Source organism: Ictalurus punctatus, chromosome 4, assembly GCF_001660625.3.
Source record: "Ictalurus punctatus breed USDA103 chromosome 4, Coco_2.0, whole genome shotgun sequence".
Classification (NCBI taxonomy): Eukaryota; Metazoa; Chordata; class Actinopteri; order Siluriformes; family Ictaluridae; genus Ictalurus; species Ictalurus punctatus.
This window is the reverse complement of record NC_071284.1, coordinates 8579632-8607156: the sequence shown is the minus strand read 5'-3', so window position 1 is coordinate 8607156 and position 27525 is coordinate 8579632. Positions and strand designations below refer to the sequence as shown.

The 27525-nt window shown below is 38.7% G+C and overlaps 1 protein-coding gene across 9 annotated transcripts in view; it reads left to right on the top strand.

Moving 5' to 3' along the window:
• tmtc2b (transmembrane O-mannosyltransferase targeting cadherins 2b) overlaps window positions 1–27525 on the top strand; it is a 108786-nt gene that overhangs the window by 58080 nt on the left and 23181 nt on the right. For all 9 annotated transcript variants that reach the window (XR_008393863.1, XR_008393864.1, XR_008393865.1 and 6 more), the window contains exons 3-4: window positions 25990–26821; window positions 27406–27520. Coding sequence is in view for 4 of the 9 variants with exons in the window: in XM_017466493.3 (XP_017321982.1) it covers window positions 25990–26821; window positions 27406–27520 (947 nt within the window). In the remaining 5 variants the exon portion in view is untranslated. The remainder of the gene's footprint in view (window positions 1–25989; window positions 26822–27405; window positions 27521–27525) is intronic.

The window sequence follows — 27525 nt, the reverse complement described above, 5'->3', positions numbered from 1 at the left end:
GGCCAATGAGTTTGTGTTTGTGATTTCATATAGGAAGTGTGTAATGGTTCAGTAAAGTGTTGCTCTTGCTCCGAACACTGTAAATACCAGCTCTGTAAGCACCAGTGATTCAACCTCTAATTTAATGAACCCGTGATAATGACACAATTTCCACAATAATAAAGTTGAGAGTGGTTTGATAATGTTCAAAAAGGTTTAATTGCCGCATTAATGCAGAGCAGGCCATGGAGATGAATGGTCCTCTTAGGACAAATAATGATGTGGAAGTCGTTTTCTTACATGAGAAATCAATTAGTGTGGAGATAAATCATAATCTGGAAGAGAAAGCGAGAGAGAGAGCGTGTGTGTTTGCTAAACAGAGAGAAAGAAGAAAAAGTGTCTGAAGCTAACCGAAATCACTGGCAAGAAACGGATTTCACATAGTGATGCAATTCTCTTTAGTGCAAACCCTCTTTTCAAGCATCTGACCATCGGAGCAGCATTTCCTCAGCTGTGGCTTGTCAGGAACATTTAACATCTACCCATGAGACCTGGTGACTTCGTCGACCTCCAGTGAGATTGTGCAAATTAAACACGACATGTGCACCACTGTGACTTGAGGTCATTGCTACTTCAGGATGTAGTGATGCAGTTTAATGTCTGCACGTCTATGTGTAATCTATGTGTATATCACTATCCTTTAAAATAAATGCTCTAGGCTGTGAGCTGTTTGCCATGAGCTGTAGTTCTCTCTCTCATTTCACGTAAGTGATTGAGGCCTCTGATGCAATCATCATATTCATGGCTTCACAGCTGACAGCATCTTGCTTTATCGACTGGATACAGACCTTTCAGAAGCTCAGTCAGACTGGTCATTAAAGTATAAACCTGAAGCCTGAGTTGTGCTTCAGTGCCAACAGGCTTTGGACACTTTAGATGGGGTGGAGCTGTCCGAAACTGAAGCGTTTGTACTGTCCACCCACCTGCACAGAGACTTTGATATTGACGTGCGAATGAATCGGAAATTTGGATTGGAAAACCAAAGGGTCTGACTGTCTGTGATATTCTCTTCTCCTCAGACACACATATTAGAGTTTCGGAGTAGCGAATGTGGTAATTTAAATGCATTTCTCATAGTGAGGTGGAAACATTGTTCTCTTCAAAGTAAGCAGGTGTCTTAAAAAAATGATGCTTTAATTGACCAAAGACAAATGCTACATCATTTAATTTTCTTAACTTATTCTGCATAACGCCACTAATCAATCAACTGGATCCACTGCGAGTCAGGACAGTGGAGCTGTTCCTTACAAAATCAGTGTTTAGGTACTTTTGTCAATTAGGTTGCTCTTTTGAGTTAAAATATGGGACATCAGTCAGTGACTATGTTTACATGGACAGCACAAATTTAATTATTGACCTTATTCTGAATAAGACAATGTTCTGATTAAGGTGTTTACATGAGTCGCTTTTATAATACTCCTTTCATGTTCAGGTTTTACATGGTATAGAACATAGAGCGATTAACAGTACACGTCATTACGTCACTGCGCCACACCGTCCGACGTTCCCTCCAGAATTTCACATATCAACATACAGTTGGTCTTCGTTACGGTACTGTATACAGTTTTGGGTGTTTTTATTTAAATTTTTTATGAACACTTCAAGTGCGCTTAATTATTTGTCATGCTGTACGTACAAATAGACGACTGCTCGAAGCCGTGGGCTGCATCCCAAACCGCATACTTACCGAGTATATAGTAACTGAGATGCATGTATTTCAATTCGTGACCACACGACGTTAATAGTGTGATTAAGGTGTGTACATGTCTGTAATACACGTCGATAATGTGACTAAAACAGGAGTACTCCGCATGTCTTAATTCGATTTGTGTTTACTTCGAGTGTAACCTTAATCGGATTAAGGTAATAAAAAATTTACATGGTAGTATCTTCTTCAGAGTATTGTCTTAATCGGGTTAATATTGGATTACTGTTGTCCATGTAAACGTACTGAATGGCTCACTCACTTTCTGTAACCACTTTATCCCGGTGGCTCAATGGTTACAACTCTGGGTTACTGTTATCAAAAGGTCAGGGTTCAAGCCCCAGCACTTCCAAACTGCCTCTATTGGGTCCTTAAGCAAGGCGCTTAACCCTATGTGCTCCAGGGCTGTCGTATCATGGCTGACCCTGTGCTCTGATCTATCTACTAGTATGTTTTTTGGGATAGGAGGAAACCTGCAGGAAAACCTCACAGACTTGTAGGAGAATATCCAAAACACTGCACGGACAGAAACCCGAACTCAGGATCGAACCAGGAACCATGGAGCTGTGAGCTGACAACGCTACCTGCTCTACTACCCTTTAACAGATAACAATAAAACATACGCTTTAACAAACAAATTCACACTTTGTAACCGTACGGCGCATTCAGAAGATCCGTTTCAGACCCTTCTCCAAAGCAGTTCTGATGAAATATAAACTCGGATTTAGTATGTGTTTGCCTGGGCCGTGCACACTGGCTTCATCAAACACTCATACTATGTGTACATACCCTACATGTTTTTCCACTCAGCTATTCTCAGAGCTGTCACCCTGTGGTACAGTTCACGGGGCTAGCGCCAAGCCGGAGGCAAATAATTCCACAGTTTCCCGTTTGAGAACATGCCACATCACATATGAAGACTGATTATAAAGGAGAGAGCTGCCAGAATTACCAATGAAACATTTTAAGCTCTGCGAAACGTCTCTGATCCTCGATCTGAAGGACAAATTTACTTCATCAATGACATTGCAGTTCTGTGATAAATCCTGACAAACTGACCTGAAGAGCTGACAAACTGCTTCCTGCAGCACTAAACATGTTTGGATCAAAGCGAAAAACAAGGCAATGACATGCTAAGGCGCTGCGTGTCAGCAGCTCATAATAAACACTTTCGTATGTCTTTCTGCATCTTATTTACAAAGCAGTGTGTCTGAAAGCTTGAAAAGACCTCAGCACTGAGCGACACATTACTGGCTGTGTTCCTCGTCTGTGTAAGCAGTCGACCAACGGTCGCAACGCTTCTGTGTAGAACTTTTTAGAAAGCTTAAAAAAAACTTTAAGAGATGTTTATTTTTAATTTTTTTCAAGAAGTCTTCGGTGTCAGCGCTTTGTAACAGAAATAAAGCTGCATTTTTCTCTGCACGCTTTTTAGGACCGAGAGCTTTGTGGTTTCTCAGTAACATGACAAGCTGTGTTTCTTTCTTTTAGTCTGATTTACTTCAAGAAATAATAAGAGGAAGAAAAAAAGAGAGGCTAGTGAGGAAACAACTGTTTATACCGGCTTTAGTGTGCATCATTCTTAAAATAATTAAAGATTGTAATTGTTGATTACTTATGAGCATTTTATTCCTGAACATGATCCAAAACTGTTCAAAACATTTTGTATTCTGTTAATAGCACTTTAAAATCATACTTGGAATCAAGTTGACATTATTAATGCTTGTTTTTAATTTATTGAGCTATAGGGAAATTAGCAAATACCCAAGAACACTTCATTGTCACATGACAGTAATTCAGATGAGCCTTTAACTATAATCAGTCCCTCCAGGATTTTGTGATTTTCACGATCACAGAAATCAAGCAAACTCTATCAAGGAATATTCTGAGAAGTTTGCAATTTTTCAAAATGCTTGCAGATTTTCCACAGATTTGGGCCAAGACATGTCATGTGACATCATCACAACGCGCATTGAGCCAAAGCCCTCTTCGATTCACGTGCGTCGAACATGAGAACAGCTAAAAGGTTTCATTTATCAATAAACATCACTCCAATAGACCGTGCAAAACAATTTCGTGCAAATGCAATTTCGCAAAAAAAAAAAAATAATAATAATCATTTTTTAAAACGGCGGAGAAAAATCAAGCATTTTTGGCCGCAACAATCACAGAAAATTTCTGCGAAAACCTGTACAGACTGCATAACTGTTAGAAGTTGGTAGTCGTTTCCACAATCATCATCATCGCGGATCCTGTTACTGTAGCTTACAGCTGTCTAAGGATCTCCATGCTCCACTTTGAAAACCACAGATCTTAATAGCCGTGCTAAGGTCATGTGGTCTCTGTTCCTTCTAAATATTCATCCAATGTCTTAAAAAGTGTTCATACTACTCTTTTAAACTGTCATTCATAATCACTTTATAGTCATCAGTGGCTTGTAGATTTCAGTTGGAATTGAATAGAAGTGTATAATACACTCGTGCAGTGTAACGGTATATGTGTAGGTGTGTTACGTGGTGCATGTTGCTGAAGCTAAGCCAGAGAGATATACAGTTCTTGTTTAAACAGTGTAATTAATATCCTCTGCTTGTGTAGAGGTTTTTATTAGGCCATTGATGGTCCGTATCCAGGATATAACCTTCCCCCCATTTACTACTGGGCTAAACACCGCAGGGGGATTAATCTCAGTGAAAGCTTCTGTATCCATTTCCTCAGGGTCAATGGGAGCTGAACAACGTAGCCCAGCACTTCCAGGGATTAACTAAATGTCACTGGGCCAAGGCACTGAGCTAGCCAGGCGCTGCTAAGAATGGCTGCACTGTGTGCTAGTGTACACTTAAATTTGTTGGTACTCATTCAGACACACCGTGACCAGCTATGTTACACGTCAGACCTGGTTTCAGAAGAGAATTTGCAGTTGTACTATCAGGGATTTTTGGGTGGTTTTAGCTCCACTAGTTGAATCATTAGTAAAGAAAAAAGGTCATTTTTGTTATTAGTAGTTAGCCTTATGCATGTGAAACTGCACCAGGTTGTGTCGTCGCATTGGTTTGTTAGCGACATTGCTATTATTGTTATCCCACCCACGCTCTTGTTCTAAATCCGTGCTAAACCCAGTGTAATTTGCGGCCAATTTGTCCATGCAGGCTTTCACATGCTAATGCTTTTTGTGTGTGCCGGTGTTTAATGGCCAGTCCGCTATTCTTCAGATTCTCTCTTTTAACTAGGAATAATGATAGCCTGACAGCAATGCGGCGTCAAAGCAACTTGGGCACGGTTGTTGTTTTTCCTCAGCGTGGATAAGCATATGTTTTCAATTTTTGAAGTAATTTCTGATGTAATAATTTCTGATTCTGAATTTAAAACATAGTTTGCTGTTTGTGTGTGTACATGTGAAAGATATTTGGGAGTATTAGTTCTTATAGCATTAACAGAAAGGCAGGGTTTGCAGCTCTGCGGCTCAGGGGAGAGCTTAGCAGAGCTCTTAAATGCTTTTCGCCATTGCTCGGCCAGACAAAATAATCATTTATTGTTATGCGAAATGAAATGGCTTGGATTACAACATCATCTGCATGTTTTCCACTTTATCACATTATTCTTTTATAAATATTATTTATGTATATAAAGAATTTTAACACAGCTATTAATATATACTGTTACCTAAAAATTGAATGCAAAAGAAACTAAAAGCCCAATAAATACATTATTATTTTAAATATGACATATTACTGTACATGTGTATGAATGTGGAAAGCAGCGAGTGATTGAACCAGATATGTACAATTGACTTTGTTGTCAATGGACATAAATAATATAAATAAATAACAGGAAAATAAATTACATAGAGATTAATGAAGAAGGAAACTGAACAAATACATATAAAAAATTGCAAATGAAATCAGTAATTAAGAAAATATATTAATAGTAAAATAAATAAATACTGACAGTAAATAGGGTTGTATTTAATCTATATTTATATACTCGATACATGTATTTTAAAAAAAAGAGAGAGAGAGAGCGGAAGAAATTTATCCTGTGAGAGACTGGAATCAGGTATCCACTACATTTTTTTTATTTTATTTTTTTGCATTGTTAGAGTTTTCAGCATATATTTGCTATTTTATTATATTTTAATTGTTGGATTTGATTGTAATTGCTTTTGCATTCTCCATACTAAAACAACCACATACTTTTTGTTATTTGACTTTTTTGACAGCTTATGGTTAATATTCTTCTTAAGAAAGATTGAATAGTAATGTCACCTTCATTTTGTATAAAACCACAACGGTGTTGAATTCTCAAATCTGATTGGTCGAAAAAATAGAGAAGTCGGTGAAGGAGTGACTGTTTTTATCTACTATAACCTCGCTGACAACAGGAACTTGTTTTGGCAGAGGTTCAATAACATTAAATGTGAAAATCCACAGATAAAAAGTGTCTATCTTGAATAAATAAAATGTTAGTATTGGCAAATTGCGTGAAAACACTCATTACAGTTGCCATAACTGATTGCAGTGATTCTTCTAAGCAGTTAGCCGCTACATCCAATGGTCAAGTACATCATTGTTCAGTACAGCATCAGAGGTCAGAGGTCAGCTGATATCAGAAGTAGATCTATGAAGAGCAATAAGGTGAGTTTTGGCTCGTATAGGACGATTGTGTTAGTACTGTTCTCTTTCTACCACCAGAATGCAATCTGTCTGGCAGCTGTTTCATATCTGTGGTGTAGTTAGCTTATCTTAATGTGGAAAAAAAAAACATTTATTGGCTTATTTTCTAGGTGGAAGTGGTTAATCGGCTCATTTTCAATAACAGATACTGATGTCAGGAACACGCAGCGGAGTTTGGAAAGCACACTGTTGTTTTTTAGTATGAGCTCAGAATTGTTGTTCATTAGCAGTGTGCAGTAAAATATCTTTCCTTAGACTTGGCAATTAATCTGTTTTTCCACAATGCAAGCTACAATGTTGCTTTTCCCTTAAAGTGAAAGTTTGACAGGGTGTATTGCCAAAGGCGTGTGTGTGTGTGTGTGTGTGTGTGTGTGTGTGTGTGTGTGTGTGTGTGTGTTTGAGTAAACATTTTATATAATAAAAATCAGTTAATTGAGAAATCTTCTTAAAGTTTGAACACAGTCACCTATTCTGTTTTAGTTTAAATGAACAATTAAGTGAAACATAACCTTTCTGCTGATGGGAGGAGCTTCGCTTGAATTACTTTCCTGAATAGGAGCAGGAGCATATCTTTAGGCTGTGCTATTTTCTTTTATGAAAAGGTCTTAACTACTTAATCTTCCTGGGAATTGCACATTTACAAGACACGCAGGATGCTTGACACACATAAACTTTCATTTTACTTTGTTGCAGAACATGTTGTTTCCTGTTGTTTTGTAGCTCCTTTTTAGAGGTAGATATGTACACATCCCCAAGCAGTACCATATTACATTAGATTTTATATGTCTGTACTCAGTGTGCGGTGAAGGAGGAGGTCCTTTTAGATGCTGCCTGAGTCTTGTGGCACTGCTGTTACTCCTGATTATTAGTTACCGCCTAACATTTTAGCTGCCAGCTCAACTGACTCACTTTTATTTTTCTTCTGCGCATAGTTCAAATTTAGGTTATGTATGGCAGCTTGTTATAAGAATGGTTCAGTTAGAAGTTGAAAGTGTACAATAGTTGATCAGGGTTAAGCCAAGATATCTTATTAAAAATAAATAAATAAATAAATAAAGCTGGGGGAGTTACTAGCAGAACAATTGGCTGGCTAGTTTACTTAGCTAACCAGTGTACTTTGGCATCACTGCCTTTCAAATCTGAAATGAGTGAAATTAATGTACACTATATATTTCTTTGCATCATATTATGTAGCTGCTAATTAGCAGAAGCAGTGACGATTCTTGGAAGCAGTTTCCGTATAGTTAATCTGTCTCATTGTCCATTTTAACTAACATGAGCTATAGACTTTCTGTAGGATGCAATCAACTAATCTTGCCTAGCTAAAGCATTTCTGAGGTATTGCTCATCTCATCATGTTGTATCCCATCACATGGTCAACGTACCGTCAACTTATTTATGTAAGAGTAATATGTATGTGTACATAAACTTCTACATAGGCAGATTGAAGTTTTATGCATCAGCGATTTTCTTAACACTGACACTTATTGATTGATTTCTGAAGATTTTTTTTTAATGTTGTTTTTTTTTTGTGGCTTTTTAAATGCAATCGGATAGATCAATACTCATAAATGCTCTAAAAAGTACAGATGTATGCATTTCGGGATTTTTTTCGGCTGTAATTTCTTCTTGAATTGTCTTGTTTATATTCTTATATAAGGAGGAATGTGTATAAACTGTATGCAAGACTTCTATATTCACTAGAAATGTCTGCCTTCAGGCTCCTAAGAACATACGTTCACAGTAGCCATTTAGCTCCAGATTAAAGACCAAGCTGTTATAATGATATATAATCACACTTATCTCTCTTTCTCGTTGGATGCCAGATTCTCATGGATAAATAATGAATGATGCTGGATTCGGAATAAATAAATAAATAAATACATGATAATTATGGTTTCAGTCTGCTGTGACATACCTACCTCATTGCTGCTTTATACTAAACGAAGCTCACTGAACAGTTTAACAGTGTAGGAAAAAAACAAAAGAGGGATTCCGTAAAAAGTTTTGTACCCTGAAGGTACTCATTCATTATCACACTTCATCTCTACCTAGGCGTATTTGAAGTATCTATTTCTATATGCATATTTATCAGTAATACTATAAGAAGCACGGCAGCTTAAGCATGATTAATGACGACTAAGTGGATTATCAGATAATTGGACAATCTCACCTCCTCCCTAGTGCTGATTATGTGAAAACTGTGCTGTTTATGCTAATGGACTCAAGCTGAATCAATGATATTCTGCAGCTGTTTTTCACCCACATACTCCCTCCTCACTCCCTCTTTCTCTCACTTTTAAAACGTATGATAAATTAATGTTGTGTATTGAATATATGGAGTGCAGTTGGTAAGAGCTTAAGCTTTAGCTTATTACAACACTAATATACAGTGTTGTAAAGAAGAAAACTGGAGCTCTTGTTTGCTGCGAGATGTTTATACAGCATTTATGGAATGAGTCTCCAGTTTTAAAGCTTTATAACAGTTAGAGGAAAATCTGTGACTTGAAGTTCTCAGACACAGGAATGTCTTCGGGACAGAGGGCATTTCAGTTTCTTGGTTACATGGAAAGCAGCATTTTTTGTTTTTTGTTTTGTTTTTAACTTCAAGAAAAAGGGGAAAAAAAACAGTCTGGGGAGGGAATGTTTATAGCTGCTATAAAGTAACATATGTGGAACTAACTTGTTGGAAGTTCCGCAACATTAGCTCTAAATGGAATTTTTTTTATTAAGTATGTCGTTCTTTTAAGAAATATAAACAAATGTTAGGACATGCAGTTATGAGAAAATAATTATACCCACAGTTATTGATTATATTCCTATAATGGCATGCCTTGTTGTATTCTACACCTAATTTAATGTCTACAAAAAAACTAATTGTTTAACATTGAAAAGGAGGAAAAATTAAATTCTGCATTGCATTATGTCACAATCTATTACTGTATTGATGATATGCCGATCCCGTCTGAGTTGCTTCCTTTATAATCCACTTGGACATGTTTTATATAGATCATGAAAATAATAGCTGAGTTGCATAAAGCTTGGCCTTGAAAAGTCTGTGACTTCAATCATTTTACCAGGCTAGGCTAAGATTTTATATGGCTGCATAGTTCTCATAAGCAATATAACAGCCATGATGCTACATGCCTCCAAAACAATAGAGGTCAGAGAAGCATTAGGACGATCACAAATCATACTCATGTCAACCTTGGAAACTCCAGCAAGCTCCTCTGGGAATTTCTCTGCCCTCTAAGGATTCTGTAATGGAGAAGAATGCTGTTTAGCGGAGCATGTAACCAGCCATCATGCTGTAAGTAGAGGCCAAGACTACAGGGACAGTTGGAACAAGCAGCATTTAAGATTTGCAAAAAGGAGTCATGATTAAAATATTCACAAACACCCACGCTTCCTGTTTTTCCCCTCAAAAGCATGAGACACTCCCTTATCTAGTCTTCCCAGACATCTTTGCACAGAGATTCAGCCACATGTGTTTCATTTACAGTTGATCATAAATCTTTTTCTTTCCACTGCTTGCCTTTTTTGTCTACGCATTGTAGAAGAGGTTATCTGTAATCGTCAGTAGACATTAAAGACGTGTTTTGTTGAAGACCTCATTAATATTTGTGAATTTGAAAAATTATATTCTTTTTTTTGTATTCTGTTATAGTTTCAACTATGAGATTATAATACTAATAAATGACAAGGAATTTCCTCAGTGTTTTACTTGCTAGAATATGAGGGTATTTGATAGAGATATTTTTTCCATTTTTAAATATTCTATAATCTGGTGGCACGCTTACCTCACACCTCCGGGGTTGGGGGTTCGATTCCCGCCTCCGCCATGTGTGCACGGAGCTTGCACGTTCTCCCCGTGCTTCAGGGTTTCCTCCAGGTACTCCAGTTACCGCCCCCAGTCCAAAGACGTGCGCTGTAGGCTGACTGGCATTTCCAGATTGTTCATAGTGTGTGAATGTATGTCAGATTGTGCCCTGTGATGGATTGGTGCCCTGTGATAGGTTGGCACCCTGTCTCTGCCTTATACCCAGAGTTCCACGCCCCAGGATCCCCCATGAACCTGTGTAGGATGAGCAGTATGAAAAATAGACGGAGATCTCAATATTAAAGATTGCAGATTGGCCAGCACCCAATCCTGACATCCTCACAGTAGCCATATTCTTATACATACGAAAGAAATTGTGTAAACTGTATAATAATCTGTATTTGACATTCTCAAGAAAAGACTGCCCTCAGGCACCAACACACATTTACACTAGCAGTGTAACTGCAAATTAATGCCCAAGTCATTTGTAGAATAATAAATATCACGCTCATAATCATAATCTCTCTCTATCTCTTTGGATGCCAGAATCTCATCTATAAATAATGAATGATGATGCAGACATCCCTCATGCAACAAGTATTACAGCACCAGAGCTCTTGAAGCACTCCAGTGTTAACTAAGCACAGTAGTGCTTGTGTTTTAAAACATTTGAAAACTTTGTTACTTTTATTTCAATATTTTCATTTAATGTCTATACAAATATATTATTTAACAATAAAACATGGGGGAAATGTTGTCTAGAGCATTGCGATGTTATTGTCCCACTTTTGAGGATGTATTGTCATATTGTCGCATGTTGTGATATTCTGTTTCAAAGGTATATAAAATGTCACAGGCATGATAGCAACGTGTTTCTGAGATAAAGACATGTCCCATGTTCTCGTGTTTGATCTGTATTGTGAGTCAACGTGTGTTCATGACATAAAATTGCGTGCAATTACTGACGTAGCATTTTGGAACAGTGTTGGTCCTAATACCGATACAGGTGCATCCCTTATACCTAATAACTAAAATAAAATCTATAATTTCACATGAGGTGGACAAGTTGGAAATGCCAGTCAGCCTACAACTAGGGCTACAACTAACGATTATTTTGGTAATCGATGAATCTGTCGATTATTTCTTCGGGTAGTCGATTAGTTGGATTAAAAGTTCAGGTGTTTTTCTCTGGGTTTTTTTTTTTTTTTTTTTTTTTTTAAAACATGTTATTTCACATTCTGCCCAATGTTGTCCTTCAAACATTGAGCAAATTGAAGGCTATGAAAAGGGTATTAAATGTATGTATGTGGGCTATGCTATATACTGTGCAAAGGATTTTTAAAAAATTATTTTAACATTATATTTTGAAAACAAAAAAACAACGGATTGCCCACAAGCTTTAAAGCGGAAGTTAAAGTACTATATTAAAAATGCTACAAAAAGAAAAACAAAAGGACCGACTAAGTGTTACTGGTAAGAGGTTGAATGTTCTGAGGTAACACACACATTCACTCATTTGAACTCAGTAACATGTTACTTTATTCTGTAAATGTAGGGCACTTCTTACATTTATATACAATTACATGTTATAACCCCATTACAGTTACTGGTCTCATAAAAAACACAATTACTTTTGTTTCTAAATATGCTAAATATAGCATCAAACAACATATTTGATCAAAATTAATATTTTAGTCAGCGTTATTGCTCTTCCTTTCTATTACGTGCTGTTTGATTGATGTGCATATGTGGTCTCGGGCTCATTTATTGAAGTGTAATGGAGACTCACTCGCTGTCAGGACGAGTCTTTATGTAAAATAGAAATACTGGCATGAATTTAGAACGGTTACAGATAGGGATATAAACGTAAAAATGTCATTTCTGCGCTGAAGAAAACATGTCTGGAATACATTAAACAGCACTCGCATCTGTCGCAGGATCTGACATGGCAAGCCACGTTAATACGCTTACAAGTTTGTGTGATGCGCTTAATATAAAATATTCTCCTGTTTTGGACAACCTGGATCCTGCACTTTTCCTGGAGCAGCTCAGTCTGTGACCTCTGCTGTTTTTCAGATGTGTTTTATGCATAGAAATGCATTTTTCACCATTGGGAAGTGATGTCACTGACGGGGGTTATCCACAGTGACATCACAGACCCAAATAATCCATAATGAAATTCGTTGTCAATTATATTAATTATCGATTTTATCGATTAGTTGTTGCAGCCCTACCTATAACGCATGTCTTTGGACTTGGGGAGGAAAACCCCGAAGCACGGGGAGAACATGCAAACTATGTAAAACAACATGCAAAACAAATCCCCAACCTGGGGATGTGAGGCACATGTGCTAACCACTAAGCCATTGTATCATTTTACACTTTCATCACTGTGGACTGTTGTATCTTGTTCACTAGCCTATGTCCGGTGTAAATAGTGACCATAGTGTAGGAGTGGACCTCGGCTGAGATGAAGACCCAGCAAAGTATTTCAGTGGCCCAATCCGAGTTCTTAAAAAATGCTGATGATCAACATATAATAAAACTAGCTATAGTTTGGCAACTCTAGTTTCGTAAACATGAACCAGTGCAGCTTCTGCAGTAGATCCTCTGTTGTGGGTTATCCAATCACATGCATTTATGTGAATTATTCCACTGAAGGCAGCTCACCAGACCAAATGGTCTGTACTAGGGATGCACCGAATGTTCGGCAACCGAAATTATTTGGCCGAAAATAGCAAAAAAAGCATTTTCGGTGTTCGGCCGAATAAGTGAAAATGCAGAATAAATTTGACCGAACACTGACGTGTTTGATGACACGACCAAATAGCCTAGCAACCAGAGTGAGACGCGCGAATGTCACGACCTCGATGAGGGGGCGCGTGCGCGAGCTACGTGCTCTTCGGATGTTTACTTTTTTTGTTTCTGTTCCAGAGTATTCTGTCACATCGCGAGACGTAAGGGAGTAGAGTACGGAAGCAGGTAAAGACGTTTTCATTAAGGGTAGGCAGACAAATCCAAATCGTAATCCAAAAAACGTAGTCAATACAGGCAAAGGTTTCGGGCAATCGGCAAACAGGCATAAACGGGGCAAAGCAAGAATCAAAGTCACAGAAAACAGGGTCAAAACACAAAACAAGAAACATGCACTAGTACTATGGACTGGGAGCGGAAAAACCAGCGGGGACTAAATGAACTAATCTATAGTTTAAACTAACTAAATCTATCAAGAAACATAACATTAACAACGTATCTAACTATACTATATCTACTATAAAACTCCGCGAGGTGTACAGGGACACGAGCGGTATATATCCCCAATATAATCAGCTGTATAGAACCCAATAGAAGCATTTTTTTGCACTCTTGTCAATGCACTTTTTAATGCACTTTTTTGTTGTAGGCTACAGAGCGTTAAATTCTTTCAACAGTCAGTTATAGGCCTAACATCGGCTATTCAAGGGAGGCTCAAAGATGACCACATCAAAATATTTTTATTTTGCTCATTTATTTATTTAAAGTTATATTGTGCCTTGTTGGTAGCCTATGCCTGCTGGAATGAAAAAAAATGTTCAGTGTTAAATAAATATTTTGAAATTGTAGTTTTTGTAATGTTTTTGCATGTAATTTTTTTCTTTGAAAAGCAAGACAAAATAGCAAAAAGCACATTTTGGCTATTTAATTTATGCAGTGGTGAAAAAAATCTCAAAATAAATGGAAAAAGCGTGTTCGGTTTTGGCCTTCGGCCAAGTTTTTCATTGTATTCTGCTTCGGCCAAGAATTTTCATTTCGGTGCATCCCTAGTCTGTACTTATATAGCACTTTTATCCAAAGCGTTTTACGCTGTTTCTCATTCACACACACACACTCACACACCATTTGTAGCAGAGCTGCCATGCAAGGTGCTAACTTGCCATCGGGAGAAACTTGGGGTTCAGTGTCTTTCCCAAGGACACTACGGTATGTGTAGTCATGTGGGCCGGGAATCGATCCGCCAACCCTACGATTAGTGGACAACCCGCTCTACCACCTGAGACCAGAGGCTAGCTACAGTGCTAGAGACATTAGGTTAGAAAGTGAGAAATATTCCACTTTATTTACTCTCTCAGGTCTGATTAGTGAACTGATGACATGGCTTAAAAAAGTTAATGATGAAAGCAGAATGTTAACAGATGAATGGACATACTTCCATATCTGTTTATTTCCCTCAAGTCAAATTCAAAACAGATGTATTATCTGTTCAGAGTGCATGGAACGAGTCAAATGGGATAATAGTAACATCACAAACCACTTTGAATTGTCTTCTTTATAGCCAGAAACTAACCAACAGTGGTTAAGAATTAAAAGGGAACTTTTTTTGAGCTAAAGTGTGCATTGAGATGAAAGTTCCATGATCCATGAACTGGATCCTAATATGTGCTTTTTTTCTTTGGATGCATTTAACTTTTGCTTTGAATGCTAAAGGACCGAGATACTCACTCCATCCCACCACCAGCTGTGTGGTCAAGTGTAGAAAGCATGGTGTGGTTTCCGCTCTTATAAAAGTGTGTCAGGGCATTGTTCTGACTGGGTTTCTTCAGTGTGATTCCTAGATTTTTTTTTATTTTATTTTTTTTTTTATTAGAAACCTAAGATGACCACACCACTGTATCATAAAACAGCAGGCTGATGTATACCACAACTGATCACATCACACTCACTTACATAGACTTTATTCTCACTGGTTAAGCTCAGCCAACACAAACAGCGCTGCACTTTCTGTACACTGTCACAGTGATGTGGTGGAAAGGGAAGAAGTCTAAACATGTCATAAACCGCACGTTGGAATCAGTCTCTTTCTTGGAGAAAAACGACTGCAATTTCAAATCGTGAATTTCCGACAGCTGACATCTGAGTGCAGTCCATAACTGGAGTCTTGCCTCAGATCTGTGCTGTGATTGCACATGCTCTCAGTTAATAGTGTGCATAATTGGAGCATTTTTAAGTAATGCGTTTTGAACTGAGCAATAGCTGCATTTCATTGAGGCCGAGCTGTCAAGAATGGATTAGACTTTTCATGCACTGGTCTTTTTAAACCTCTATGTTCAAGCCATTCTGCTTGATAAGATGAACCCCTGATTAAAAGTGCAGACATGATGTTCCTCTCTATTTTCCCCGCTGAAGGAATGAATCAGCCTTTCTTTTCATCAGGTTGGGGGTGTGGACTTGCACAGCCTAGCAGAAACATTATGGCTAAACAAACGCCAACAGAGAAAGGTGCTGGAAGCTGTTGGAGATTGGACCATTGAGGTGTTTCCATGGTCACGCTCAGGAAGTTCTTGCCATAAATGCATTCAAGTATGTTGGTAATAAAGATTTCTTCTTGTCATCACTTTATTTGTATTTGAATTCTTCCACCTTTTTGGCCGACAATGATGCATAGTTGCAAGTGTTTCTCTTGGCTGCCTTGCAAAGCTCCTTATTATTTATATATAGGTAGAAAAATTACTTCTTGGTGTCTCTGATATGGACGTGATGGCTGAGGTCTTCTGACCCAGCTGTTGGATGGAGAGTCGTTTGGAGAATAAGCAAATCGCTTGCCAACCATCATTCTTGACTTTTTTGATCTGCAGTGAGCTTTGCATATCGCCTTGATGGATGTTAAATGTTTAACTTCTTTATAACATATAAAGTTTCATACACCTAGGTTTAAAATCGAACATCATTCACAGCCTTAAAAAATTTTTGCTGTTTGTTTTACAAGTATGGCCTTTCTTACACACTGATCACCTTGAATGGAATCAAACTCCATTTTCTTCTTTGAAAATTCAGCCATACTGCCGAATTGCAGGAGTTTCTGTTGCTTTTGCCAGATATTGAACTTGGCCCAGGATAGTGTCCTTGATTAGATAGTAAGCCGAGTTTGGCGTATTCTACATGGAGTTTTTATTTTCTCTTTATTCAAGACTGCTTTAGCTGCCTGCAGCCATGATTTATATTAATCCTAGGTATTGTTTGTACTTACTACACTTCGAGTGAAGTTGGAAGTTTAAAAGGGAAGCTCATGGCTCTGACAGAGCTTCTGAAACCAAAAAACTTTTGAAATCGTCTGCCAGTAAGGCTTCGGAAAATAAAAACGTACTCCTGCAATGTGACCATGATTTTCTTCTATGAGGAGAGCCAATATAAAGTAATTTGACGGGACCGGCCAATAAAACCAAACCTAATTGGTTGGATTTCAGGGTCAAGAAAAGGTGCACTTCTGTATATTTCTCTTATTATGGTTCATGGAGAGTTTGCATAGCTGATTTAAAAACTGGCCAGTTGTTCTCTTTTCTCAACTCTCTATTGAGTACTGTACATGAATAAATGTTAGTGCCATCCTTTAAACTTAGAACAGCCTCGATTCTTAGTTAGGTGAACTCATTGTCATGTTCAGAGAACCAGTTTGAGACTGCTTTGTGGTGCATTATCATGCTTGAGGTATCTATCATCAATACTCAGATAGGCTGTGGGAATCAAGCGATGCTCATTTGGTATTAAGGGGCTCAAGGTGTGCCAGGAAAACATTCCCAACACCATAACACTACCACCACAAGGAAAGCTGGGTCCACGGATTCATGCTGTTGATGCCCATCCGCTTCAAGGTTTGGCATGTCATGTTCTGAAATGCTTTTGTGCTCGCCACGATTGTAGAGTGGTTATTCGAGCTACCGTAGCCTTCCTGTCTGGTCAGCTCAGTCCAGTGTGACTGTCCCCACAGACCATTGTTATCAGAGTGTTTCTGCCCACAGTACTGCCGCTTACTGGATGTTTTTGCACCATTCTGTCTGGTTTATATGAGAATCCCAGGAGATCAGTAGAAACACTCAAACCAGCCCATCAGGCATCAACAGCCATGCTAGAGAGATAACATTTTTTGTTCTCATTCTAATGACTGATGCGAACATCAGCTCTTGAGTTTTATTTTGACTGGCTGATTCGGATTCATTGCGTGAATGAGCATGAATGTTCCTAATAAAGTGGCCGGTGAGCTTTCTATCAATGTTAGACCCCGTTTAAAAAGCTTGGAAGTGTGTATGTGTGTTCACTAAAGCATATCACATGAATGCAGGATCTTGATTTGAGAGTCTGGAAGCCCAGGGATTTGTTTCATTTAACTTATCTCAGCCTCTGCAGTAATAAATGTCATTGTTTATTGGAGACTAATTCCTGGCCATCTCTGCTTTCTGTCTGGCTCCTACATGTGCTAGGTTTTGGCAGGGAACTCTGCTGAGGTGTTGTTGGTGATCTCTCGTGCTGAGGGATTTGGCTCTAAGAGATAAGCCGGACTTTTTTGGGTGCTGCAGGTTAAACACACTAATCCAGCCTTCTCATCTGCTATCCGCAGAGTGAGAATGTCTTATATGGAGTGTGTTTAAGAACAGAGGCCGGAACCACTCATTAACCATCCTCATTAAAAGATAGTGCCTGAGAGGATTTCTGTATATTTCTAGCAATAGATCTCAAACAATTAAAAGTAACTTGCAACTTGCTCTTGTCCCATTTCTAATAGAGCATTAGAGATTGTGTACAGTACACATGGTACAGATTTAAAATGCAGTGATCCTGCAACTGCAATCATGTTCCTTGCACTTGTGAGATGTTGTCCAGTATTTTATAAAGAAGTGGCTAAAAAACCTCTGGCTTTCCGGGGTATTTCCTCTGTCATTTCATTGTATGTAATTTTGCAGTGTTCAAATCATTAAATAATTCTATTCATTTATTCACTGTACTTAAATGGCTATTTTTGCCCATAGCTTTGCTAAATCTCATGAATACACAGCGCACATGTCAACATAGAAATTCTCTTGTTTTCATTTCAGTCAGTGTCCAATTTTCATCACTATAATGCTCTGTAGCCACAGGATAATTATGGGTAAGCAATGACATTCAATACTGTCTATTAGAGCAATCAAAATTTTCTCTGTCAATCAGAAATAGCAAGCTGTGGCGTGCGAGCAACTAGTCTAGAAATCTCTACACGTGGAAAAAGCATGGGGGGGCAGCCCTTACTGTTAATATGCTTAATGCATGGATCAGATTAATGGTGTCAAATGAGGCTATATTGGGAAAAGAGTGCGCACATGTTCACACTCTTATTTGCATGCTGACAACACAACCTGCTGGGGTCAAGCATGACATCCAAATATATTTTGTTAATTGGTGTGAAAGGTTCTGTAAATGGCATTTTCCCGTGGAGAACCGTGACTTGTCAGGAAGCCACCTTGTGTTCACATCCCACTCATAGGCTTCAGATTTTAACAGTGAAATCGAATACTGTAGGTTTTTTGTAAATTTCTATGTAGACTTTTTATACTGTAATTTAGTCAAAAATCAAATAAAAACAGCTGGAGCTTTATTTTATTTTATATTTAAATAAATGCACATAGTTAGAACACATGGAAAGCCTGTAGACAAGTGGTCACCGACCCTCTTCCTTGAGATTTACCTTCCTTCAGGTTTCATGTCCAACCAAAATCTGTTTTAGTTGAACAAGAACTTCTTAAGTCAATGATTGGATGGTCAGGTGGGCACGATCATAGCTGGAGCTAAAGTCTTCAGGACGGTAGATCTCCAGGAAAAGGGTTGGTGACCACTGCTGTAGACAATGGTGTGGTCCACATGAGGTGTAGAAGTGCTCCACGTCACGTGATTGGTTCAACTTGTCCCATTACTTCCTGTTTCAAGCTGCGTGATGGTGGGGAAAGGGTTGTTATAGTCAGCAGAGGAGACAGAAAGCCTGATATACAAAGCCAGACTTCCATAGGACTGGAGCACTGTAATTAGCTCACTCAGCTAAAAATCTTCTTATTCACAAATTGCTACTTGTTGACGATGACATGCCATGCATCCAAAAAGCACTGTTCTATACCGTAGTGGGGAAAGGGGGATTACACATTCGAACCATGGTTCTGGAGGAATTCTTCCATGTGAAAGCAAACCTGTGATTATGTGCCCATCCACCAAACAAACCCAGAAACAGCCTTGTGTATTCAAGCCAAGTGTGAAAACGCCCTTAGACACCAGATATCTGATGTAAAAAGTAGAAGGGTTTGGTCTGGACATTGTTTCCTTCAACAGTGTTTCATATTTTCTCACCACAGTCAGAATCTTCTATGATCTTACTTCCATCCTTATGTTCTGTAAACCAATAAGAGAGTCTATCCATCACGGAGTTCCTCTGATGACCATTCGAGGGGTTTCGTTAATATAATAAGTGGACTGAGGCCTCAAGTCTATTAACTAGTTAAAGGTTAACGTTTTCAACTAAAAACGGAAAAGTTTTTATGCATTTTGGCTGTTCGTTGACATGACAACTGCGTTTTGGGGCCTGGAAACGCAAACGCAAAAGGGTTTCAAAGTGCAAGGTTTTCATAAACATTCTTAAAAGTTTGTTTACAGTAAATGGTAAATGGTCTGCACTTACATAGCGCTTTTTTTTTAACCTTAGTGGTTCCAAAGTGCTTTACACTGTGTCTCATTCACCCATTCACACACACACTCACACACCGTATATTATAAGCGAATATATGATGGTTTCTACGTATACTATAGTTAGCAACTCTCGGTCACTTCGACTACGTTAACTTTGCTGTCCAATTCAGTGCATCACAGTTGTTTTTAATGTTAAAACATATCATTTATTCACATTTGGTGCTCATGCTCGGATTGTTGTCCATCTTCTATGTTGCCAGGAAAAAGTGCAGTCACTGGACCTCTAATTCGGTAGGTAGCGTTGTCACTAAAAACCTAGGGTCCTAGAAATCCGGTTCAAGGACTGCGGTCCTGACAATGCAACCCCCGGTATTGCAGGATCGTGCTACACAACTACTGGGCTGGCATGCATAATACAGCGTTTTTAGTCGTTTCCGTGGATCCATGTGAACGGTGATCGTTTTGATAATGTTGTCGTCTGTACGCGAAACTTTTCAAAAGCGCAAAGGAAAAACTTTTCCATTTTAGTACATCGTTGTCTTGTAAACGTACCCTAATTTTCACTTTGCAGAAATGGTTAGACTAATTGAGGGACTATAGAGAGATGTGCACACAATTTTAATGGCTGACTCTGACTGTGCATTGCCTGCAAGCACTTTGCCTTCATTCCTCTGAATTATAAGCACAGTGAGAACGTTCATGCAATTTTCCGACACTGAATGAGGCCTTGTGTGTTTGCTTGTGTGAGAACATTTTCACTGATGGTCTGTCATTATGCATTTTCGATGGGCACCGCTCTGTCACTGTGGTGTACGTTTTTTGAAGATTGCACTCAATTTATTTGTATATAGAGGCTTGACATATTCCCATTTCAGATTTAAAATCAAATTGTGCTAGATGTATATAAAGATGGATTAATACTGTGACAATGCCTGAAGTGCCGATATATTCATTTTTAGCGTATCACTTTGTCCGTGAAATCTTTCTCCAAATGAGCTAAATCATGCATTTACCAACTGTGGTATTATTCTGTTTTTTATTTAATCTTTTTTTTTTTTTCCTTAAACCACTTTCCCTCCCCAGTGTTTGAAAGGAAAATTTTCTCTGAATTAAAAAAAAAATAAAGCGCCCCCCCCCCCCATCCTTTCTTCTAATTGGTCCATTTTGCACTTCATCTCCAAGGATATTATCCTCACATGGCTGCTTCATAAAAGCTAAATTGTTTCATTTTAAACTGATTGAGGCTGAATTACAAAAAGCTGAGAATAGGGGGATGAAAGAGCCTCTCTCCCTCCTACTGGGTTTTGGTAAACCACTTATTTCAAGCTAAACTGGATTATAGACAAAGGGGACAGTGCTTGAATTCCTCAGCAGGCCGCCGTGGCAGCCCTGCTCTGCACATCTCGCACTTCACACAACTTATGTTTTCAAGAGTTTGTCTCGTTAAGAACCCGGTCCTCATTATTGAGATGCGCATGGTTGTTTACATGGGAGTTGATCTTCAACGAGATCTGAACTCAACATGCCGCAGCATCCTTGGCCAGCAGACATGCTCAGGACAAATTTGGGGTTTTCAGATGTTTGGTTTGTTTTGTTTTGTTTTTTTAATTGCCTGCTTTTTTGGCTGTTTACATCCTAGTCGTTTTTGGAAAGTGAGCGTTTAAGTGCTCAGCGGGACATTGCGTGCAGAGCCGTTATTAAAGAAGCTCTGTTTGTGTGTGATACTTTTCAGAGGCACAAGTCTGTTCTTTAAGTATAGACGTGTAACTAGTGAGTCTTCAGCACGCATATGGATGTGGTTACCAATGCGGAGGTTCTCCGTGTGCCAGAGACCAGAGACTGCAAATGACACAGTTCTTTGTCCCCTGTGTGTGCGTGGGCATGTTTTTCTGTCTTGCTGAGGAACATGTCCCCACAAGGATGGGAATATCTGACAGTTTTAAACTTGTGATGAAGTTTAGCTAGTCTCGATGAGGAAAACTCATCCTTGTTTTTTTTTTGTTTGTTTGTTTTTTTACAAAAACTGACGCTTTTATTTAAAAACATATAAGAGCCAACAGGTTTTCTTTTGGTTACTGGGGTTACTGGTTCGATTTAGGTGTAGGCATATCATTAATTAACTGCATTAATAATTACATCAGTGGAAGGTCCTTTTAAGGATAGTATGACCAGCGTGTGTGTGTGTGTGTGTGTGTGTGTGTGAGAGAGAGAGAGAGAACCAAATGGTAACCAACACTATGGTTATCAGGATTCCTACAATACATGAACATAACCTTGAATTAATTGATATGCAAGCACACACACACGCACACGCACATGCACGCACGCACACACACACACACACACACACACACGCGCGCATATATTAAAGGAAGTCCCGAAAGACGCGATGAATCTCTCTGGTAAGAGGAGTCATGCTTACTGTTTCTGACCTTGTTCTCAACACTAATTCATCAGCCGCTCACCAAATCACATAAACGCATATCTAGGAATAGTGATAGAATAGTGCACCTGTTAAACCTCCAATTTGACTGAATCTCTACTCTCTCACACAGACATACAAATCCACATATCTGTGTGTTTTGCCTAAACGGTGTGAGCATTGTGTTAAATCCCGCTGGGCCCCACGAGCCGACACAATCCCAGACGCATAGTCTCCTCGTAAATCTGCCAAGGATCCTGAGCAGCATGCGAGTATTAACACGGTCTCATGACCTCGCTGGCACAAGGACAGAGTTGTCTCCCAACTCCGCACTCACACTTAGCGAGAACAGCATTAATATGTGCTAGATGGATTTTCTGCATGAAAAAAAAACATGGCTCTATTAGTATACCACCTGATAATCATGTGAAGTAGAAGAAGTTAGTTATTTTGGAAACATGGTGTGTAGTATAGCAAAAAAAACTATGTAGAGACACACTGTGTTTGCGTTGCAGCCTGGGAAAATCCTTCACATGGTGAAATTGTGACATTTTCTACTGTATATAGGTCTACAGGCTTTCCAGAACTAAAATATGCTTCTCGTATGCATGTCTCTCAAGCCAGCATTTTAAATTCTATGTTCCCCAAAAAAGGGGAGGAAATTGCATTTGAAGATTCCACTTCGGCTCCATTAAAACAGCTTTTAGACATTTTTCTGGTTTTTAACCAAAATGATATTTGCAGGAAGAAAGCCTAAATAATATTACAAAAAAGTGTGTGTGTGTGTGTATATGTGTGTGTATATGTGTGTGTGTGTGTGTGTGTGTGTGTGTGTGTGTGTGTGTGTGTGTGTGTATATATATATATATATATATATATATATATATATATATATATATATATATATATATATATATATATATATATATATATATATATATATATTATATACAATGCAAATCAATTTATAACATTTTTGACGTGGGTTTTTCTGGATTTTGTTGTTGTTATTCTGTCTCTCACTGTTCAAATAAATCAACCATTAAAATTATAGAATGATCATTTCTTTGTCAGTGGGCAAACGTACAAAATCAGCATATATATATATAATATGTTTTCTTAAAGTTGAAGAGTCAAAGTGTATTATAGGCCCAATTTTGTTCAAAAGCCTTCATCTTTTTCCTCTTCTTCTTAATCTTTTTCCTCTTATACTTCTTCTTCTTCTTCTTCTTCTTCTACCGAAATACAGTACTTCAATTTTGTCTTTTGTTTAGAACAAAAAGAAGGAATCAGGCAAATACTTTTTCACAGCACTGTATAACACATTTAAAGCTTTGAACTCCTCATTTTTTCCTGAATGTCACATAGTAATACTTCTTAGTGATACTAATATAGCCTAGCATACGCTAGGTCAGGTCATTCTTTGATGACTAATCTGCACAGTGAGACGTACCATTCCCATAGCATGTCTTTGCTACAGAGATTACCATATTAAAGATAATTAATTTTGCATGTGTGTTTATTTAATAGCAAGCATGTCATGTCCTCTGTGTAGACATGCAGGTGCTAATCACATCAGTCCTCAAAGGCACTGAGTGGTAATTGGATTTTGTATATATATATTTTATATATATATATATATATATATATATATATATATATATATATATATATATATATATATATATATCTATTACAAACACACACACACACACACACACACACACACACTGTACGCTGGGCCTTATATCGTTACTCAGACTTCCACTTAGCTTACGTCCTGGTGTGCTGTGCACTTATTCAGACTTCCTCTCAGCTGTACTGAGTGCTTCTGCATTTCTCTTTAGTCGGCTTGTTCCGCTTGGCCTCTATAGCCTGCTGCTTAAATGTGCCACTGGGATGGACCTTTTACATCCTCTTTTCTTCAGTCCGTATGTTGTCCTCAGGGGCTTGCACACTTCACCTGAGCTCTGGCTGAGATATGAAAACCCGATCAATCCCCCTAAACGTGCATTCTTTAATTAATTGTGTCACTCAGAGCTGATGAATTCCACTTATTTTGTGGACATATCATTGTTATAAGTCACATCATCAGCAGTACACTCAGGCAGTTTATTTTTATACCGATCTGGACTTTTACTGATGACAAATCGATATGCCTGATGTGTATGGAACCCTCTTTGTGGGGGGGGATTGGTGAAATAACAGAAGGGGTATATTCTTCTTGCTTTCCTGGAACATCTATTATATAAAGCTATAAGTGCATCAGGGTTCAGCAGAGGTATTGCCATAAGGGAGATGTCCACTACCTGCTAGGTTGTTCTAGGCTAGATAATAAGATTAGACAGATTAGAGGAGAAATTGGCCTCTTTAAGAGATTCCCCTTGAGATGAGTTTACTGTCCAGACTAGATAAGAACAAAAATGATAAAAGGACAAGAGGAAATCAATACTGCGGTACTCTGCTACTGGGAAGTATGTGGGTAAATAATTTGTTTTGTGCCCATCAAAGTTGTCATGATACAAGAGTTTACACTGTAAATGAGAGAGTTGGATAAATGGTTGTAGTTCACAAAACCCAGGGTGGACAATTCACTAGCCTGGGCGCCTGGGACAGGCAGATTTCATGTCTGGGATTTTTAATTCATAGTTGCCCAGTGGACAGTCAGGTCCAACAACCAGTAAAGGAGAATAAACCTTTCTTCCTACTGACTTCTGCGAAGCAAAAGTTCAAATGTTTAAATATAATATGTTTCATGGTGGTGTGACACACCTTTATGCTGTAACTGTAGCATGTACTACACATATTAATTAGCATACCCAGATGAAAGCCGTCAAATAACTCTCCTGCTAGCACAGCATGCAGTCACCTTGCGACTCCACTGACTTAATTTCCGTTAGTCTGTATTAGTGCGCTTTATTATCGTACTAGCTCACAATACATCATAAGATTACATTAGCTATCACTTTTTAGCCTTGTCAGTTAGGTTTCCAGGTAAGCACACATGGTACTGGGCAGCACATTGGAGCGTCCACTTGCTTGGTGGGCTAGCTAATGACTACATCATCATCAAGTTTAGAACATTACCTGTATTTATGGTTAATATGTGGAGAATTAGAGTAGTTAGCACTCGTTTGCTCAGGGTATTGCAACAGTCTGAACAGGAAGTTATAAAATCACTTGAATGCATGTCTCCATTATCATTAAGGCCAGCTGATGAGCGGTCAGTCAGCAGGGAACAATAGACAAGTGGCCAGTTTTTTTCCTCATAGTGTAAAATGATCAAACACTATAAATATTCCATAATCATTTCCATGTTGGCAGGAAGGCTGAGTCTAATATTGGCACTGTTGTATGATGGATAGGTATTGGTATTAACTATTACTTGGTAAAGTCAGAGAAATCCAGGTGCAGGCCAAGACATCAGTGGCATGGTCTTTTTATCATGGCATAAAATGCGTAACAGCCGTCCATATCTTTTATTTTATGATTTGAACCACAGTAAAGCAGATGGGAAAAGTCATGGATCTCAACAATTGGCCAAGAATATTAAAATGATAACACTGATTGCATATCCTTTCAACTTGCTCAGAAATAAAATGGGCTGTTTCTTCTTTTTATAATGCTGAATGATGTCATGGTGAACTCATACATAGCCTATACCTCATGGTTGAACGAAATGTGCATGAAGGCTACTTGTGTTCCAGATTGCACTCATGAGCTATAGCAGTTGTCAGGTTAAAGACAGGATCTGGTAAAGATTTAAGCTCTGGTTTCAAATTCATTAACCAACCATAAAACTACTTTGGCTCCATTTCTAAAAATATTTCTCGTTGCAGTTGAAATTTAGATTTTAATTTTTTTTTTCTCTGTGCTTTAGAAGAAGAACATGCGCCTCTTGCTGAGTGTGTTTCTTCTGGGCTCCTGGGGGATCTTCTTGCTGGGGTTCCGCCTCTACTGGATGGGCAGCAAACCTCCAAATTTCTCCAACTCTGACAACCCTGCAGCAGACTGCCCATGTTTTCTGACCAGGGCTCTCACTTTCTTCTATCTGCCTGCCATGAATGTGTGGCTCCTCCTTTGCCCAGACAGGTTGAGCTTTGATTGGTCCATGGACGCGCTACCTCTTCTGAGGACCATCACCGACTGGAGAAACCTCCATACCATAGTATTTTATGCCATGATGCTGGCACTGGCATGGTTTGGCATCTTTACTCGAACATTCAAGGAGAAGGAGACAAATGGGAAGGCCCATGTAGCAAACGGAAAGTCCAGCACAAATGGACACAGTTATCATTCTGACTATGAACACTCCATTCCAGACTCAGACTCTGTTCAGACAAATGGGACCAATGGGACCAAAAAGCACTATATAGCTAGGACTTCTTTGCCCACCACTGAGAACGTAGTGGTCTTCTCATTAGGGCTGTTGGCCATCCCTTTCCTCCCTGCCACCAACGTCTTCTTCTACGTCGGTTTCGTAGTGGCAGAGCGGGTCCTCTATATCCCCAGCATGGGCTTTTGTCTGCTGGTGGCAGTGGGGATGAGAGCACTCTGGATCAGACTAAGGACGAACTCGTCCAGGACACTGGTGCTCGCCTGTAGTGCTTCTCTCGTGCTGTTATTTGGAGTTAAGACATTTCTGAGGAACCAGGACTGGCATAATGAGGAGATGCTGTACAAGTCAGGGATAACTGTGAACCCTGCTAAAGGTCAGTTAAATATTATGTGCTTTTTTGTATGCCTCTGTGAAGACATTTATGGAAATGTGATTGACTATGAATTGACAATGAAGCATTGGATCTTCACCACTGTGACCCGTGAAGATACTGCCCTTAGCATCTATAGTCTCTTTGAAGTAAAAAATAATACAATCAGCAGACCTAATTAAGAATTGGCACTCAGCAGTCACTGGGATAGTTTGGAGTTCATTTTTTAAAAAATGTTTGGTTTTTTTTCTATATTTTGTATGTGTAACATTTAAACTACTCAATGCAAGTTTCCTGATTTACTCAAAAGTAAATACAGTAAAAGCCAAATAGAAGTCATCCTGTGTTATACATATATGTGATTTTCTGACTTTTCTGAGTATGTGAAACTGATGTTCACTATGATTAATATAAATAAATGTGAGTTAGATCAGATTTTTCATATATAAAAAGAAGTACAAGAATCTATTATAGGCATATGCTGGGCTGATGGGTTTTGTGTTCAGCCATTAGTATGTTTTGTTTCAAACTGTTATTTCTGGTGGGAAAAATCTCCATCCCGTATCTCTCTCTTCTTTCCTCTGTAGCTTGGGGGAACCTGGGAAATGTTTTGAAGAACCAGGGGAACATGGCAGAGGCTGAGCGAGCCTACCGAAACGCTCTATACTACCGGAGGAACATGGCCGACATGCTGTACAACTTGTGAG